The sequence below is a fragment of the Vanacampus margaritifer genome, chromosome 4 (genome assembly GCF_051991255.1).
Source record: "Vanacampus margaritifer isolate UIUO_Vmar chromosome 4, RoL_Vmar_1.0, whole genome shotgun sequence".
NCBI lineage: Eukaryota > Metazoa > Chordata > Actinopteri > Syngnathiformes > Syngnathidae > Vanacampus > Vanacampus margaritifer.
This window is the reverse complement of record NC_135435.1, coordinates 16,082,333-16,099,137: the sequence shown is the minus strand read 5'-3', so window position 1 is coordinate 16,099,137 and position 16,805 is coordinate 16,082,333. Positions and strand designations below refer to the sequence as shown.

At 40.3% G+C, this 16,805-nt stretch overlaps 1 protein-coding gene across 2 annotated transcripts in view; it reads left to right on the top strand.

Moving 5' to 3' along the window:
• The window catches only part of ap1g1 (adaptor related protein complex 1 subunit gamma 1), a 19,053-nt gene extending 2,248 nt beyond the window's left edge, over positions 1-16,805 (top strand). The window contains exons 2-23 of one of the 2 annotated variants that reach the window (XM_077564448.1): positions 2,457-2,660; positions 2,743-2,867; positions 3,023-3,164; positions 3,656-3,752; positions 4,891-4,967; positions 7,352-7,447; positions 7,650-7,730; positions 8,207-8,305; positions 8,410-8,465; positions 8,637-8,750; positions 8,857-8,997; positions 9,267-9,321; positions 9,452-9,574; positions 9,650-9,739; positions 9,906-10,030; positions 10,137-10,241; positions 10,359-10,500; positions 10,594-10,720; positions 11,804-11,908; positions 11,986-12,146; positions 12,239-12,337; positions 12,674-16,805. In XM_077564448.1, coding sequence (XP_077420574.1) covers positions 2,460-2,660; positions 2,743-2,867; positions 3,023-3,164; positions 3,656-3,752; positions 4,891-4,967; positions 7,352-7,447; positions 7,650-7,730; positions 8,207-8,305; positions 8,410-8,465; positions 8,637-8,750; positions 8,857-8,997; positions 9,267-9,321; positions 9,452-9,574; positions 9,650-9,739; positions 9,906-10,030; positions 10,137-10,241; positions 10,359-10,500; positions 10,594-10,720; positions 11,804-11,908; positions 11,986-12,146; positions 12,239-12,337; positions 12,674-12,775 — 2,463 coding nt within the window. In that variant the 5' untranslated portion in view covers positions 2,457-2,459 and the 3' untranslated portion in view covers positions 12,776-16,805. The remainder of the gene's footprint in view (positions 1-2,456; positions 2,661-2,742; positions 2,868-3,022; positions 3,165-3,655; positions 3,753-4,890; positions 4,968-7,351; positions 7,448-7,649; positions 7,731-8,206; positions 8,306-8,409; positions 8,466-8,636; positions 8,751-8,856; positions 8,998-9,266; positions 9,322-9,451; positions 9,575-9,649; positions 9,740-9,905; positions 10,031-10,136; positions 10,242-10,358; positions 10,501-10,593; positions 10,721-11,803; positions 11,909-11,985; positions 12,147-12,238; positions 12,338-12,673) is intronic. The other variant, XM_077564449.1, reaches the window with a different exon arrangement.

Below are 16,805 nucleotides of genomic sequence, written 5' to 3'. Positions count from 1 at the left end.
CATCGCTTACTTCTACCTTTGTCACCTCTTTGTGTAAGGAGCATGGCTGGTTCGGGTGTAGTGCGTGCGAGCGACGGGGGTCGCTGAATTCAGCGCTTGCCCGATGGCGCCCTCCTCAGTCGCCGGCCAAGCGGAGTTAATCATCCATTTTGTAGAGCGTAATTTGCACTCAGTTATGTATTGTCAGCAGTGTTTACCTTTTAAGTATCTCTGCATGACTGACATGGTTTCTACCCGGAAGATGTATGTCAAGATGGTGAAGTGGTATTGGTGTGTAGTATCGGTGCATTTTCACGAGTAAAATACAGCAGTATAGTATCGACAACCTCGGGGTCATTGAGACTTTAGTGTCTGCTATCTGAGATTTCAACTAAGGTAGATGACTTTTTTTTTTCCCCTCTGTGTGCTCCCCGAATAATGAATAATTTACCGCAACTTTCAAGAATGTGATTACTAAAGCCTGTTTAATCTGTTGTTGATGCTTGTATTACAGTACGTGGCAGTTTGACTTCTCCCAGTGGTAAACGGAAGCTTTGGCAAGCTTGTTGTTTCTTGGTGTCAGCTCCCTGAAAGAAAATCTAGTGCAGCAAATCTCACGAGGGGAAAAGCTTGTTAGGAACATTTCGCAGTACATACATACTATCCCCATGTGAGCAACATATCTACGCGGCTGGCGCTTTGCCCTATTAGGTTGCCTGTTCCATAGGTTTTGCATGATTTATTATTAGATGTTGCTAGAATAGTTTATTTGACTACTGCTTTCAATTGGGATCGGTGAGATTGTTTCAGAAAGCAGGTGAGCCGTGATTGGTCGTTACCTGAGCCCTGAGCAAATGTGATGTCATTTTCAGTCAACAGCAAGTGGCAAATGTTCTGAGATGGATACAAACAGGTGGATTTTGCTGCTTAACTCATATTCCGTAAATGCAATCTTAATTAGAATGGCGTAGTCAGACTAGTGGAGCTGCATAGAACATATTGTAAAGAAAATGTTGGGGTTGACTTCCCCTTTAACAACCGTGACATTAAGGAGTAGGTCTAGGCGTATTGGATATCAAAAGAATGCAAGGTATAAGAATGCCGCCTTGTTCTACATTCAGGAGGAATTTTTAATTAAACAGGTCTTGGTAGGGGCTGGATTTAGTGTTTCTAACCACAGCAGGAAACTCGAAGGCCCCTTTTGTAAAGACCAGGTTTTATGAATGGTGTTGGATCACTCTGCACAGTTTGCTTTGGTGCAAAAGTTGTTCCTCCCTGTCTTGGCTTTGACATTTTATCGCAGCCTATTCTTAGGTTGTTTATAAACTGACAACTTATGACATGTTGAGAGAGAGAATTGTTTTATCTACAGTATTATTTTATATCTAAACATGCATGTTGTGTTACTTGTGCTATTTGGCTAGCTTCCAGTGATGTCCTTATCATTTTTTCACAGCTGTGGCTTTAACACTTAAGCATCAAAAGCTTTGTAACATTTTGTTTAAAAAAACAATAGCAGTCTATACGTGCCCGCTTCTGTTTCAACTCGTAACGGTTATATTAACATAGCCTCTTCTGTTAGCTAACTCCAATTTGTTACTTTGTGTCATTGTGGGAATGCTTAAATTGTGTTTGGCAATCTACCAGTTGAAAGGCATCATGGGAGTAAGACAAAGTGTACTAATTGATGGTCATTATCTGTATTTATAGTTTCTTGGGTCATAGTTCATTTGCTAACAAACTGTGTTTGATTTTGTAGGTCAAGTTATTCCACACTGATTTTTTTATTTGGCTTTGTATTTGACATGTACTACGAGGGGTGTTAGAATTAACCATTTGGGCAATATATCGCAATATTACAGCGCGTAATTCTCTAATCAATTCCAATTGATTTTTAAACATCAATTTTTTATGGGAATATTCAACAAAACGTCTTACTTAGGGTTAGGATTTACACATTAAGCATGGAAGAAAGTTATATTAATGGAACATTAAGAATTAATATTTGATTTCAGTGCTGTTCAAACATGAAACAGACTGCAACCTGAATTTTCAGATAAATAAATACATTTTCATACAAATCTTACAGTGTACATGTACAAGTTTACTGATTAGTATTTTCTAAATTTGAGTTTATAAAAATCGCAATAATCAATTTATAGATTCGTATCGGGATTAATCGGTATCGAATCCACTTGTGACATATGAATCGAATCGCCAGGTACTCTGCAATTCACACCCCTATGTACTACATAGACATATAAACCTTTTATGAGGGTATGAAGCCTGTTTGCTGTCATAAATGGTTCATATTTTCCTCTGTGAAATGATGCTGCCAAAAAAAATGCATCAATTGGCAGCTCATGAGTCAGTTAATTGTCATACCATCGGCAGGTGTAGTTGGATGTTCTATTCTGTAGCTGCGGTTTTGGTTTGCCAATTTTTTTTAAAAAAAATTTTTGCCATCTCTGTTCCAGAGAATGCCAGCTCCGATCAGATTGCGGGAGCTGATCCGGACTATCCGGACAGCGCGGACCCAGGCAGAGGAGCGCGAAATGATCCAGAAAGAGTGTGCTGCTATCCGCTCATCTTTTCGAGAGGAGGACAATACATATCGTTGCAGAAATGTAGCAAAGCTCCTTTATATGCACATGTTGGGCTACCCGGCACACTTTGGGCAGGTAAGTTAGCACATTGTCTGCGGAGTATGATACTGATAGACACTCAGTAATATCCTATCCTTGTGTTGTTGTTTTCTCCCAGCTTGAGTGCCTGAAGCTGATTGCATCCCAGAAGTTTACTGACAAGCGAATAGGTTATTTAGGAGCTATGCTGCTGTTGGACGAGAGGCAGGACGTGCATCTATTAATGACAAATTGCATTAAGAAGTAAGCTGCAGCCTGAGCCTCAACGTGTCCATTAGATATTCTGCTGGGAAATCTGTTGTTGTTCTTCATAGAACCTGCCTGTAGTGTCGTTAATCTTTCGGACCTGTTCGCTGTGTTTAATGGCGCTCAATGCAATTGTTCTCGGTTGTTCCCAGTGACTTGAATCACAGCACACAGTACGTCCAGGGGCTGGCCTTGTGCACTTTGGGCTGCATGGGCTCCTCCGAAATGTGCCGTGACCTGGCGGGAGAGGTTGAGAAGTTACTCAAAACGTCCAACTCCTATTTGAGGAAAAAGGTGAGCTGCAGGTTGGCGCACGCAGGTACATCTCTTTCAAATCTCGAGCAGTAAATATGCAATTGCATCTCATTTCCTCTATCCTATATTGTCTTGTGTTATGCAGAGGTTTATGTGCTTCATTCTTGCATTGTGTTGACATAAATTACATAGTTGAACCATCAAATGTGCTGTAAAATGCAGCTTTACAAATCACTAGAATTGAATTACCAATTTAAGAGAACAGCTTGTACAACACCTCGCACTTTCATGAGTAATTTATTGATGAACTGGAGTTTTGGACTGCATTGAGGTTAGCTGACCCCAGTGACTGTATGCACCAGAAAATAATTTCAACAAAAGAAAAATACAACTTGGAGCACAGCATGTTGACTTATTTGGACTGGATATGCTGAAGAGATATTTAACGCCCTCAAAGTCGAATATTGTTTTTGGTTCAACTCTGTTTTCCCCCCCTCTGTCTTATGTCTAAATGTTTGTTTTGCTGACAGGCGGCGCTGTGTGCAGTTCACGTCATCAGAAAGGTTCCCGAACTTATGGAAATGTTCCTTCCAGCCACAAAAAACCTGCTGAGCGAGAAGAACCACGGTGAGTGCAAACGGTTTGTCAGGATGCGTTTAGTGCCCGCCCTTCACCACTGCACCACTCATCCTTTTCCCTGCCACTCACTGCGCTGAGCTCTTTCCTGTTTGATGCGTGTCCTTCACAGGGCGGAGTAGAATTAATTTAAAAAAAATACTGATAGCCAAGACATTTAACTGATCATTCTTGCAGACTTTGTGTAAGTAGTTTACGCCTCTGAATATTTTCGGCACTGTCTGAAAGTTTTATTTTTCAGGAGCATTTAAAAGATAATTGTTTTACACTAGCATCTTTTATAAATCCATTGGACAATATGTTACTATTTCCACATCTATGTACTAATGACTAGAACAAATGGCTATTATTAAAAAAAAATATATATATTACTTTGCATTTACATTGAAACAAGTGTATTTCATGGCCATAGTAATCCAATTTTTGGCCATACAATTTTGACCTGCATTGATTAATTGGTGTCAGATGAGTTTAACTGTTTCTTCATCAATCATTTGTTACATTTATAATATGAGGTTAAATTGACACTCAGTTCATTTGAACAATGATTGTCTTTTTCTTCAGCACGTTTACGCTCATCTCTAATGCAAAGTGAATGGGGGAAGTGTGGTCTAAAGCGGAAGTCTAGTTCTGGTAGTGAGTGGAGACACTCGTTTTAAACATGGCCTGGTAACACGATTTGTTATTGGTTTAGCAACATACTGTTAACCAAACATAGAATCTAATCAGAATAACTAAGTGGAGATTCACCTCATTGGACAGCTGCAAATATGATTGTTAGAATGTTCTTCTATTCTCTTGCTCACTCACTCACTCGCACTGCTTAATTTGCATTCCTGTTTGTAAATGATCAGTCGAATTTGAAACGGTTAGCGTGTAATTCTCCAGCTCCTGTGTAGAATATTGCACACCGCTGCCATGATTTGATCATTTGTTAGCGCCGCGTCATGCTTTCATAATCGCTGTGCAGTGTTGTGGCTGTTGGCCATGATAAACCTTCAAACTCGTGTCTATTCAGAAGTTGTATTACCTTCATTTACAGCTGCATAAAACACCAATGCACTCCCACACAACTCTTCTGCTCATCTCCCTTGTCAGCATAATGACCTCTAGTTTGTTTATCCCCCAGGTGTTCTCCATACATCTGTTGTCCTCCTTACTGAGATGTGTGAGAGAAGTCCTGACATGCTGTCTCACTTCAGAAAGGTACAAACGCAGTCTGCTTAGGTCATGATATTTACTTGAACTGTGATCCTGCCTGTATGATGTTTTTTATTATTATTGTTATTATAATTGCAATAGGGCAAAGCTGGGGTAATGGCACCCCAGCATTTGATAGTTGGGCTGCAAATTTGATTACGAAATAGCTTGAAAGAAAATACCTGTTTTGAAGCTTTACAAGGATCATTTTTCCACACTTAATGTTACTGCATTCTCACACATCACCCCGTGTAGAAATAAGTTGATGCAACGGCGGCAGGCCAGGAGAAAAGACTCCGTAAGAGACAGCATTTTAACACTTGGGAATAATTTCACATTTAAATGTGCACGATTACGATTGCAAACACAAGGCAACGTATCTGTATTGGGTATTTTATTAAAATCGACCTTTGCTAAAAGAGACTTCAATTCAGATTGCATTTGGTTATGGACACTTCTAATGGAATTATCTGCACTGTCATTCGCTAAAGTCAATGTCACAGGTCGGGTTCTGCCTTTCAAGCCATATACAATCAAAATCACAGATATTACAGTAGAACGTGAGAATGGCAATCCCAATTGTACAAAATAATACCTGTGCATCACATGCACTTTGTGTTTAAAAATGCTAAATACGCTATTTTTTCCCCAGCAAATTAATAAATGTGATAGTCAACACAATTCTCTATATTAAAAATGCTTAATAGCCGCATCCCTAAAAGAAAGCTGCTAGTGTGCCCCTGTCCTACTTTTCACAAACATTAAGTTGGTTGTGTGACTACCCTTCCTAATAGCAGTATTTAGTGCCTACATTTGTACTCTGCACTTTTATTATGGATTCAGGCGCGTAAATAAGCTCATGTCATACTTAAAATGTCAGACTCAATGCCTCCCTGGTGCTCCCATTTTCATGTCTGTTTAAGATTAAGTGGCCACTCATGAGAGAAAGTTAATGGCAAAAGCTCAGTGCTACCAAAACATGCACATCCAGCTATTTTTAGGTCACGTGCAGGATAAAAAAATATGTGTGTGGCAGTAGAAGAAAACTTGATGTCTGCACACTGGATTAACAGCTCCCAGCACAAAAATGACAGAGGCAATGATTCACCAGGCAAGCCATTAAAGCAAAGAGAGATATTAATGTGCCGATGCCCACTTCTCCACTACACCAAATAAAACTGGCCACGTGGATTTTTGGCCCTTTAGTCCCACACTGTAAGACAACGATAACACTTTGGGATTTTAACTGAATTGTGCGTCAAGAGTTTTATCATTCTTTTGCTGTCTTTCTTGCTTGTACTCTATTCCACTTGCTGCTGTCGGCTCTTGATGCAGCAAAAAACGATGCCTGAAGCGCCACCCCTCATGTTCATGATCTACTTATTTTGAGCTCTCTGAAAGTGATTTTCCACTCCCTAACATCTACCTCATATTTTTTCTGTCATTTGTCCTTGTTACAATTCCTGCATTGTGTTAGAATGAGAAGGTAAGAGTGCATTCTGATCTCATAGCTGGTGCATGCTGTAATTAGTATTCACTTTTCACAGTCACCTGAGATGTAACCAATCTGTCCTGTAATTCATGGTGCTCCCCCACCCCCCACCCACCCTCAAAAATTGTTTTAATTTGGATTTATCTTGTACGGTGATCATTGCAATGTCAGTGTTATCGATAGTGGCCAAAGCGGTGATTCATTTGTCAGCTATACTCCTCATCCGATTCTTTTTATCTGATTTGCCAAATATGCAACTCATTCGGTCACTGTTGAGTGGGTCTATTCTCACATGATTACCACAGGTGTTGTCACCAGGAACTGATGGTATTCACAATGTTTGTCACCAAGGTGGTTTCCATATATCGCTATATACAAAGATAACTTTAGGTGTGTAGTTATGGAGTAAAATAAGTTAACAATGATCATGTTAAGTTATTGCAGAATATTTGTTTTTCTTTTGGGTTGTTTGTCGCCATCCCCACAATTTCTGTAAAATGTGTGTATCCGCTCAATTTTGCTTAGACCAGAAACCGTTACACAAAATGTAGTCCTAAAAAATAGAGCACTTGAAGATTCATTTTCTTATGGTTTCTAACAGATTCTAATCCTAAAATAACATTTATTTTCACTGAATTCTCATAGAGTAGTGATCCTGTTAGCTAAAATGTCTAACCAAATATTTCCCTACAAAAGATTTGATTTGCTATTAAGAGATTTTCATTTTGATTGTTGTTTTTCTTTTTAACTGCTAACCCCTCCATTTTCTTCTTGATAGTTGTTAATGATAATAATGGCCGCATTTGAAATTGTATTTTTCCTCTAAGTATTGGAATATTTTAACAAAATATTCTGACACCGCCTCTTTTCTCTTTTGGTCTTGGTCTTTTTTTTGTAGCTGGTTCCACAATTGGTGAGAATCCTGAAGAACCTAATAATGTCTGGATACTCGCCTGAGCATGATGTGTCGGGCATAAGCGATCCTTTTCTGCAGGTAAATCTTCTCAGCTTTGCTTTTTTTTTTTTTATCCACAGGTCCATATGAAATCAGAAAAAGGGTTTCAAATGAGTATCGGAAGCGGAATGGTCATCTCGTCGTAGTTTTTGTCAAGTTTGGCCACGTTCAGTGTGCAGCAGGCCATGACGAAGTGAATTGCTTGTCATGTACATTGACAGACTTGTTTTCCTTTTCCTAGGTGCGGATATTGAGACTACTGCGAATTTTAGGCAGGAGCGACGATGACTCCAGTGAAGCAATGAATGACATTCTTGCACAGGTTAGAATTGGTCATCTCCTTAGATGTGACATTTTCTGTTGATTTATTTTTGTTATTTTAAACTCAGCTGTGACATTTCCTTATCAAACAACACATTTCCCTTTTCTTCTGTGCGTCAGGCGTCTTTGTATCGGAAGACACGCATTCATACTTGCACCTTACAACTGTTTTCATTCATTCTCCTATAATGAGAAATAATAACATAATCGTCACAGAATTACACAAGAGGGGGACAGATCCCACTGAAAATAATGTTGTATGATGATAAAGTGATCCATGGTCTGAAAGACTGTTGATACTTTATATTGTCTGACAGCATTTATCATCTAGCGTTGTAGTGCCCTTGAAAATGGCCTTAAAGTGAGATGTTAGAGCGCCACCTGTTTTCAGAAAAAATTAATACCTGAAAAGGACTAGGACTCAGGATCTGCTTGATTTTAATAACTATGTATGTACTGTATTATTCTTGGCTGCAGGTTGCAACAAATACCGAGACAAGTAAAAATGTGGGCAATGCAATCCTGTACGAGACTGTGTTGACCATCATGGACATCAAGTCCGAAAGTGGACTGAGAGTGAGCTAATTGAATTGATGCAATCTAAAAAAAAAAAAAAAACGGCATTTTCGTTTTTGTTTTTTAAAAACTATTTTGACTTGCAACTTTTTTGTGTGTTACAGGTTTTGGCAATTAATATATTAGGTCGATTCCTCCTTAATAATGACAAAAATATAAGGTAATTCATATACATGTATTTTCTGATGATTGTCACATACAAAAAGTCGTACTGTGAAAATGCAACTTAATGTAGATATTATATTCACCTGACACATTAAGACAAAACTGAAAAGCGAACATCACAATTAAAAACATAGCACGTGTCTTATTTTTAAATTCACCATTGCAGATATGTGGCATTGACATCCCTACTAAAGACGGTACAGACGGACCACAATGCGGTGCAAAGGCATCGGAGTACCATTGTGGATTGTTTAAAAGACCTTGATGTATCCATCAAGAGGTAAGGGGGTGATTTTTTTTTCCCCCAGTATTTTAACATGGAGGACATTCACCTTTTTTACATAACTGCTTTGTTTCTGTCCTTGATCTCCTTGTTGTTGCTGTAGACGTGCAATGGAACTGAGCTTTGCCCTGGTGAACGGCAACAACATAAGAGGCATGATGAAAGAGCTGCTCTACTTCCTCGACTCGTGCGACCCAGAATTTAAAGCCGACTGTGCATCGGGAGTCTTTCTAGCAGCAGAAAAGTATGACATTGACACACATTGTCCACATGACTTGCTGTTTTGCTCTAGTTTGTATTACAATGACAAATAATGCACCCAAGGACTTTCTTTTTTCTTTTTTTTTTCTCAAAAGAATGAAATGCTGTGTGATGATAACAAGAGTGATCCATCGTCTGAAAGACTGATGATTCTTTATATTATCTGACAGCATACATCACATCACCTTGTTGTATTGGGTGTAGAAAACTCAACATTGCTTGAAATAATTGAATGTGTCCTTTGTGTTGCAGGTATGCTCCTTCAAAAAGATGGCACATAGACACTATAATGAGAGTTCTGACTACAGTACGTATCATATTTTACACCCAAGGCGTAAAACTGCTTCTTTGTTCCTCAAAATGAGTACTTGGCGCTATTTCTACCTGAATAACCTTCTTGTATGTATTGTAATCATCATGTCCGCTCATCTTTTCAGGCAGGTAGTTACGTGCGCGATGACTCCGTGCCCAACCTTATCCAGCTCATCACAAACAGTGTTGAGATGCACGCATACACAGTGCAGAGACTTTACAAAGCTCTTCTGGATGACATCTCACAGGTCAGAAACGGGTCCTGGCTTTATGATTCATGTCTGACATATACTGACTCCTACTCTTGTTTTCTGTCTGAGTAGCAACCTCTTGTCCAAGTCGCATCCTGGTGCATAGGAGAGTATGGCGACCTACTGGTTTCTGGACAATGTGAAGAAGAGGAGCCCATTCAGGTAACAAAACAATGCTCACAATATTCTTTATCCTCTGCAAAGAATTGCTGTATTTATAAAGTAAAATATTATACTATATATATATATATATATATATATATATATATATATATTATGCTCTCCATGCTGAGGTGATGTGTGTACATTCCTTCCTTTTCTAAACAAGGTGACTGAAGATGAAGTTCTGGATGTACTGGAAGGGCTTCTAGTATCCAATCTGTCCACGCCTGTGACTCGAGGCTATTCACTTACTGCCATCATGAAGCTGTCGACTCGCTTCAGTGGTGTCAAGTGAGTGGCTGGATTTAACACTACATAATGAGGCTTTGCAGTCATGAACTCATTTGGAACAACATGCACCCCTGCAATTTCCTCCCAACATTCCGTTTTCTCGTAGCCGGATCAAGAAGGTGGTTTCGATATACGGCAGCAGCATTGACGTGGAGCTGCAACAGAGAGCAGTGGAGTACAACGCACTTTTCAAGAAATACGACCACATGAGGTGAAGTGGAAGCTAAAACCGAAACCTAATACAAATAAAATGGACCATTTAGTGGGATTGGTCTTTTGTGTAGTGGTTCAGTATGGTTCACCCTCCACTGCTCGTCTCCCCCCTCAGGCCAGCTCTCCTCGAGCGAATGCCCATAATGGAGAAAACAGCCTCTAATGGCCCCACAGAAATCGTGCAGACCAATGGAGAGACAGAACCCTCTGTTGGAGAGGCTAAACATCTACCCCCTGTCACTCAGCCGGCCAACCAGGTGAGCAGCTTGGAATACTTCATTTTGTAGTGAAACCTGAATTGAGCACACGTAAGTGTTGACGAGAGACACGTATTTGACTCTCATCCCCAGGCAAATGATTTATTAGACCTGCTGGGTGGTAATGATGTGGTGCCAGTAATTCATAACACGGTGCCCCCCAAGCCGACGTCGTCTGGAGGAGAGCTGCTGGACCTGCTGGGAGACATCTCACTAAGTGGTAAGATACTCCACATCCTACTAGTTCAACACGTGGGAATTTCTGTCTGGGTTTTATTTCCAACCAAAATTAGGTAACATGTTACGCAACATCAAGTTTGATTAATCTTCTGCAAAAATGAGGCTGAGCTTGAAATACTTCCTGTTTTCACTCGTCTTTTAAATGTATGCAATGTTGAACAGTTTGCTGCCACTGTTGTCGTTGTTGGTAAAACTCCAGGTTATTATATTGCATAATGTAATTGTTGATGATTAAAAATGTTTTCAGTGGAACTCGCATAGACTTTTTGAGTAGAATAGAAATAATTTATGATACAGTGTAAATAACACCAAAACTACACTCCATCGTTGGTTCTGGGTTCATGGTCCCTCTAGTTCTTTTTTCTTCTTTTTGGTCCAGTTATAATTACATTTTGTTAGTTTGTGTGTTATTTCACTTTCGGCCACTAGATGGCAGAACACTACGGTTTGTCACTGTAAATTTGAAAGAAGAAATAAAACGGGAAGTATTTCAAGATTAGCCTCATTTTTGCTGACGAGATTAGAACTGTTTCATGCCTCCAGAATGCAACGGCTATAGGTTTTTTGTATTTTATATATATATTTTTTTAAAGCTACTAAACAGAATATTAAATTTTGAATTGCTTTTGCCACCTGCTGATGAAAAATTAAACTACACACACCCTTCTTCACATACACAACCACGCACATCACGTCACATCCGCAGACGGGGCGCGGGAAATTCGAACCCGAATCCATTGGCCAGAGGCTTGCAGGAGTACCCATTGTGAACAGCTAAGGTGTTCATCTACTAATTAAAAGACATTTTAGTCATAAATGGTCAAATAAAAAAAGCTACTGTAAAGATATTTTTGGGGAAAAAATTCCACATTGCAGCGAATATGTGCTATAAATGCTATAAAACATGCTAATGAGTATTTAAAGAAAGTGTTTCTATATCCCGGATTTCGCTTATTGTTGACGTTTCTGGAACATAACCACCGTGATGGAGGGCGGTTGACTGATAGCATGTCTTTCCTAATTGGTGCGTCAAACTCTGCGATGTGACCTCCCCCCTCCCAAGGCGGTCCAGCCCCTGCTCCTGTTCCCTCTGTACCCACCTCCCAACCCCCTTTTCTCCTGGATGGCCTCTCCTCACAGCCCCTCTTTAATGACATTGCAGCTGCAGGTGAGACTCCTGTTCTCCCTTTACCCTCCACGCCGCATTGCAGTCGCACTCCAGTCTAAAATCCACCTGCCTTGCAGGTATTCCTCCTATGACGGCCTACAACAAGAACGGCCTGAAAATAGACTTCACGTTTGAGAGAGCAAACCCGAACCCCAACGTCGCCGTCATCACCATCCACGCTTCGAACAACACGGAGGCGGACATGACAGACTTTGTTTTTCAGGCTGCAGTACCAAAGGTAAACGGGGCGGAGTCAACGAATCTGTGGTGTTTTTACATATCCAATAGTCCTGTTGTTCACAAGGTGTTTTTTGTTTTTGTGTGCGTCAGACATTCCAGCTGCAGCTCTTGTCCCCCAGCAGTAATGTCGTTCAAGCACTCAACCAGGGAACCGTCACACAGGTCATCAGAGTCCTCAACCCACAGAAAGTTAGTATGCTCGAGTCTTGAGTGCCTTTAGTGTATGGTGGATTGAAAAAGTCTACACAGGTTGGTTTTTTTTTGGTATACAAAAAAAAAAAATTGTTTACATTACCCTTTTATCCGGAGATGTTTATGTGTTCAAAATTAACCAGTCACATTCAAACTCATGTTAAATGGGAGTCAGCACACACCTGCCACCATTTTAAGTGGCTCTGATTGACACCAAATGAAGGCCTTCCCTGACCTTTTATTTTGCTTTCAAACAAGCTGAACAGGGTTGTGTAGACTTTTTATATCCAGTGTATTTTCAGTCCTCATGAAAGAGCAACGTTCCATTTTCAGCAACAGCTGCGAATGAGGATCAAGCTGACGTACAACCACAAAGGCTCGCCTGTGCAGGACCTGGCCGAGGTCAATAACTTCCCCCCGCAGTCATGGCAGTGATGAGTTGCTTCATTTGCTCCTAAAAGCCCCTCTGACGCGGACTATGATTTTTTTTTTTTTTCGCTTTACTCTTCCCTCCCTCCTCTTCTTCCAACGACTCCCCCTCAGTGACGTCACTAAACGCGCAGCAGAGCGCCTTTAACGAAGGAAAAACCCGTACAGATGAAGAGGCGTTCGGTTATCTTCACTGAACTTTCTCTTTTCTTTCTTTACTGGTGTCATCGTCTCTTTTGTTAGTCATGCTATTTTCTTTTCTTTTGTTTTTGTTTTTTCACTCACATGAACACTGTAGTAAATATAACATGAACTCACTTTGATAAAATGAATATTTATGATCGCTCTGAGCCTTTTAAAGCCCTAATAATGCAATCCTCAGATAATTCACTTTTGTGACCTTCCTCAAGTCATACCTGAAAATCCATCTCGGAGGTTTGCATCATCACTGTCGGGTGGAGTCCTTGCATCTTCAAAATCACTACTTTAAAAAATATATATATTTCTTTAAAAAAAAAAATCACAAATTTATTCCTGTCATTGTCTAAAATGGTACGTCATAACCACAAACAAGTTTATACGTCATGGTCTAAAAAATATTTTTCAAAGGTCTTAGAGCCATGAATAATAAAACGGTGAGCTGGCAAAGCAAATTAATCTGCACTCAAATGTTCCTTCTGCACTGACGCATTACAGCGATCCATTTTTCGCAAAAAGTTTTTTCCCCCCGAATGTATCCATTTTCACTCGTTATGATTTAAAAACCCATCCAGACTTTTGAATCTTGAGGCGACACAACACTGCACAGCTCCTGTGGAGTTAGGAGGCTCAGACTGTTAACGTGTGCAAAATTCATCTTTTTTTGTTGTTTTTTTTTTTTATCTCCACACTTAAATAGAGACCATTTCTAATATGAAATTGACCATATTTGGACGTATGAGGTTTCCGCCCGACAGCGACCATAACGTCTACATGCATCTTTCCTTACAAGGTAGCCTATCGGGGCAATGTGAAAACTATTACTTTTTAAAATACAGAAGGTCATAATTGTGACATGTAAATCACAATTCCTAATGATCCCCCACCCCACCCCTTGTGTGGCTCTAATGCAGTAAGCTGGTCTGTGAGACGCGTTGGTTGAGCTTCTCACCTCGCACAAAGTTCTGTAAATGAAGCCTGTTCTGAATGTAGTTACATGCACTGAATGCTGTTCTCCCCGCATCCTCATTTCTTCTCCATCGATGAGACGGACATCACTTGGTCACTATTTCTGTGAAAATATGTTTGATTTCTGCAGTAAATCGACTTGATTATTTATGCCTGATATCAAAGTGACGTGCCTTTCTGACTTGACGAGAGAAAAGTTGGCCATGAGCTGTTATGTTAGCATGGTGGAGAGAGAGAGAGAGAGAGAGAGAAGCGATCGTGCTGGATTTGGAATGGTCTGTTCATCTTTCAACTTATTTCAAGCGCGTTTGTTTTTCACTCGATGGTGGGCTTTGCCGGAGCCCCACGATAACGCAGATTCTCGCAACGTGATCCTGATGATAGTGTTGCTGAGCTACTTTTTTTTTTTGTCTCGTCTGCAAGGCCACAAATGAAGCAAATCGTAAAAAAAGAAAAAGAAAAGGCAGCTAATGGAAGTCACAAAATCTCATTCTGACCCACCGTCCCATCCCCCGTCTTCAGATGGGGATTGACCGATTAATCGAGTGAGGACTTTTTAGCCGTGCGATTATCGGGGGAGGCTACCGTTGATACCTCACAATGTTCTCTCTTTCTACTAACTTGTTTGGAGTGGCTGGCCTGCTTTTCGCCCCCGGTCGCAAGCGAGGGGCTGCATGAAAGAAGCTGACGGCCGTTTGTACACGTGCGCCATTATCACTTAGCGATGAACATCCTTAGCGGCCCCACGATGCTTTGATATTCAATCACGATGCTTCACTATCTAACTCCTGTGACCAAAATCAGAGAGACTATTAGCTTTGGAAATATTTTTCAGCTATGATATATGTATATGGAGGAAAATAATTTCACTTTTTTCTGTTGTTGACAAATGCTATATTAGCTTTTTCTGTACATATTGAGGGCTTTTACAAATTTTTTGTCTCTTGTACTATCTTTCATCCTTTTTTTAGATGCCATTTTCTAAACCAGTTCTTCACGATGTATATTGTCTAAATAGTCGCGCGTAGTCACCATCAGGCTTCCCTGTATCATCACTCATCCATTGTAAAAGGTATAATATGATCTGCTACCTGTACATTGTATATAATTGTAAAACAAACAAAGGCTGATCCACTTAAATAAAAACCCACAATGAAGATTTTAAACGATTAGCTAGGACATCTAATTGTATGCATATATGTACAAAAGATTCTTAAACGGATGCATTTGATGGACTGGGAGTCATTCTTGGCTCAAGGGTGCGGATGTGTCGGCTTTTTACAGGTAGATGCTGAAGCTTGTCGTTAGGGTTCGGTTTTAGTGAGTGAATGGTGAACTGTACTACTGAGAAACCGCAACGCTGCACTAGTAGCTTCCACACTGCGCCCCTCTTTTGCTCGGTCTCCTTTTTTGTTGGCCTTGTGTGCGCCGAAATCTACCCCAACACAAGAATTCATATGCCCCCAAAATGATTATAACATTTTTAGCCTCTTAATCCCATTTAAAAGGAAAGCCATTTAAGCATTTAATATCCAGCTTAAAGTTCCGTGTACTAGTGCACACTTTGTCCTCACTAGTAAGATAACTCTGCACAATAGTAGAACAAATGTTTTCCTACTGATATTTAGCCACTACATGTGCAAACTCAAACCTCACAGCAACTCCTGTGCTGCACTAGTAGGCTTGGAACGCACTAGTAGCCTGTAGGGCTGTACTAGTACGATGCCACTGTATAGAATCGCTTCCTAGCCTCAACTCTTGCTGGGAGGCAAAAAAAAAGTCTGTTATTTCCACTACTGTTTTTAACATTTCTGCACACTAACACAAATTTGGCATACTAGTAGGGCAACTACATGTTACAAGTGAGGGATAACTGTCCTACTAGTGACATTGTCAAATCAACTAGTGCAATCATTGGACAACTAGTGAGAACAAAGCTTACTAATACACGGATTTCAGGCTGGATATGAAATAAAAGCTCGAACGGCTTTCCATTCATCTCGACTGAGTAAACGCCGCTGTGCATTTTCGAGTGCTTTACATGTTGACAGCCACAAGGGGGCGCTGTGCAAAACCACAATGAGGGTGGCAAGGAAAAAGCTCAGCACAGCTTTGTCGACATTTTTGGGGGGGTTTCGTCTTGTTTGTTTTTCCCCTCCCCCAACTAGTGTGTCCTTTTTGTCCGCTTATTTTATTGTTGCTAATCCATACAAGGTCACGTGTACAAATGTTGAAATGAACCCAACACAAGTGCTTTGGACACACTTGAAGGAAGAAGAAGATTATCAGTGTGTGATCTGACTTTGAAAATGTGTGTTTGAGAAAATGTTTGTGTATGTGTGTGATTATTTACCTGATTTTATTTGACTGCATTTTTTCAGCTTGTGAGCTGCATGTGAAGCCGATGTAAATAATGTCATTTCTACTCAAGCCACTCGACTTTTTGTTTTGGTTTGTCTTTTGGAAATGCAAGGAATTTCATTGATGAATCTGTCCCACCCTGTCATGGGGTACTCGTGTGTACAATAGGACTTTGTTCGGGATTAAAGATGGTGGTGAATGAAGCGCACCCGAACCCCCCCCCAGGCTCGCCCTGACTGTAAAACAAAATCGGATTTGTTGTAGCGGAATGAGTACCTCTACTTTTTTGTTGTTGCCCCACCCCCACCCCCCAAGTTTGACGCATTGAACTGAACCCTAAAAAATCGGCGGCTCGGAAGGTGAGTGACTGTCAGACTGGAAGTATGATATATGATTAAAGATGACAAGTTGTAAACTATTAAATGGGATATTTTCAATGGATGCTGTGTATTCTTGTCATTTGGGTTGCAGAAAACGGTCAAGCCAATAAAAAGTGCAAATACTGCAA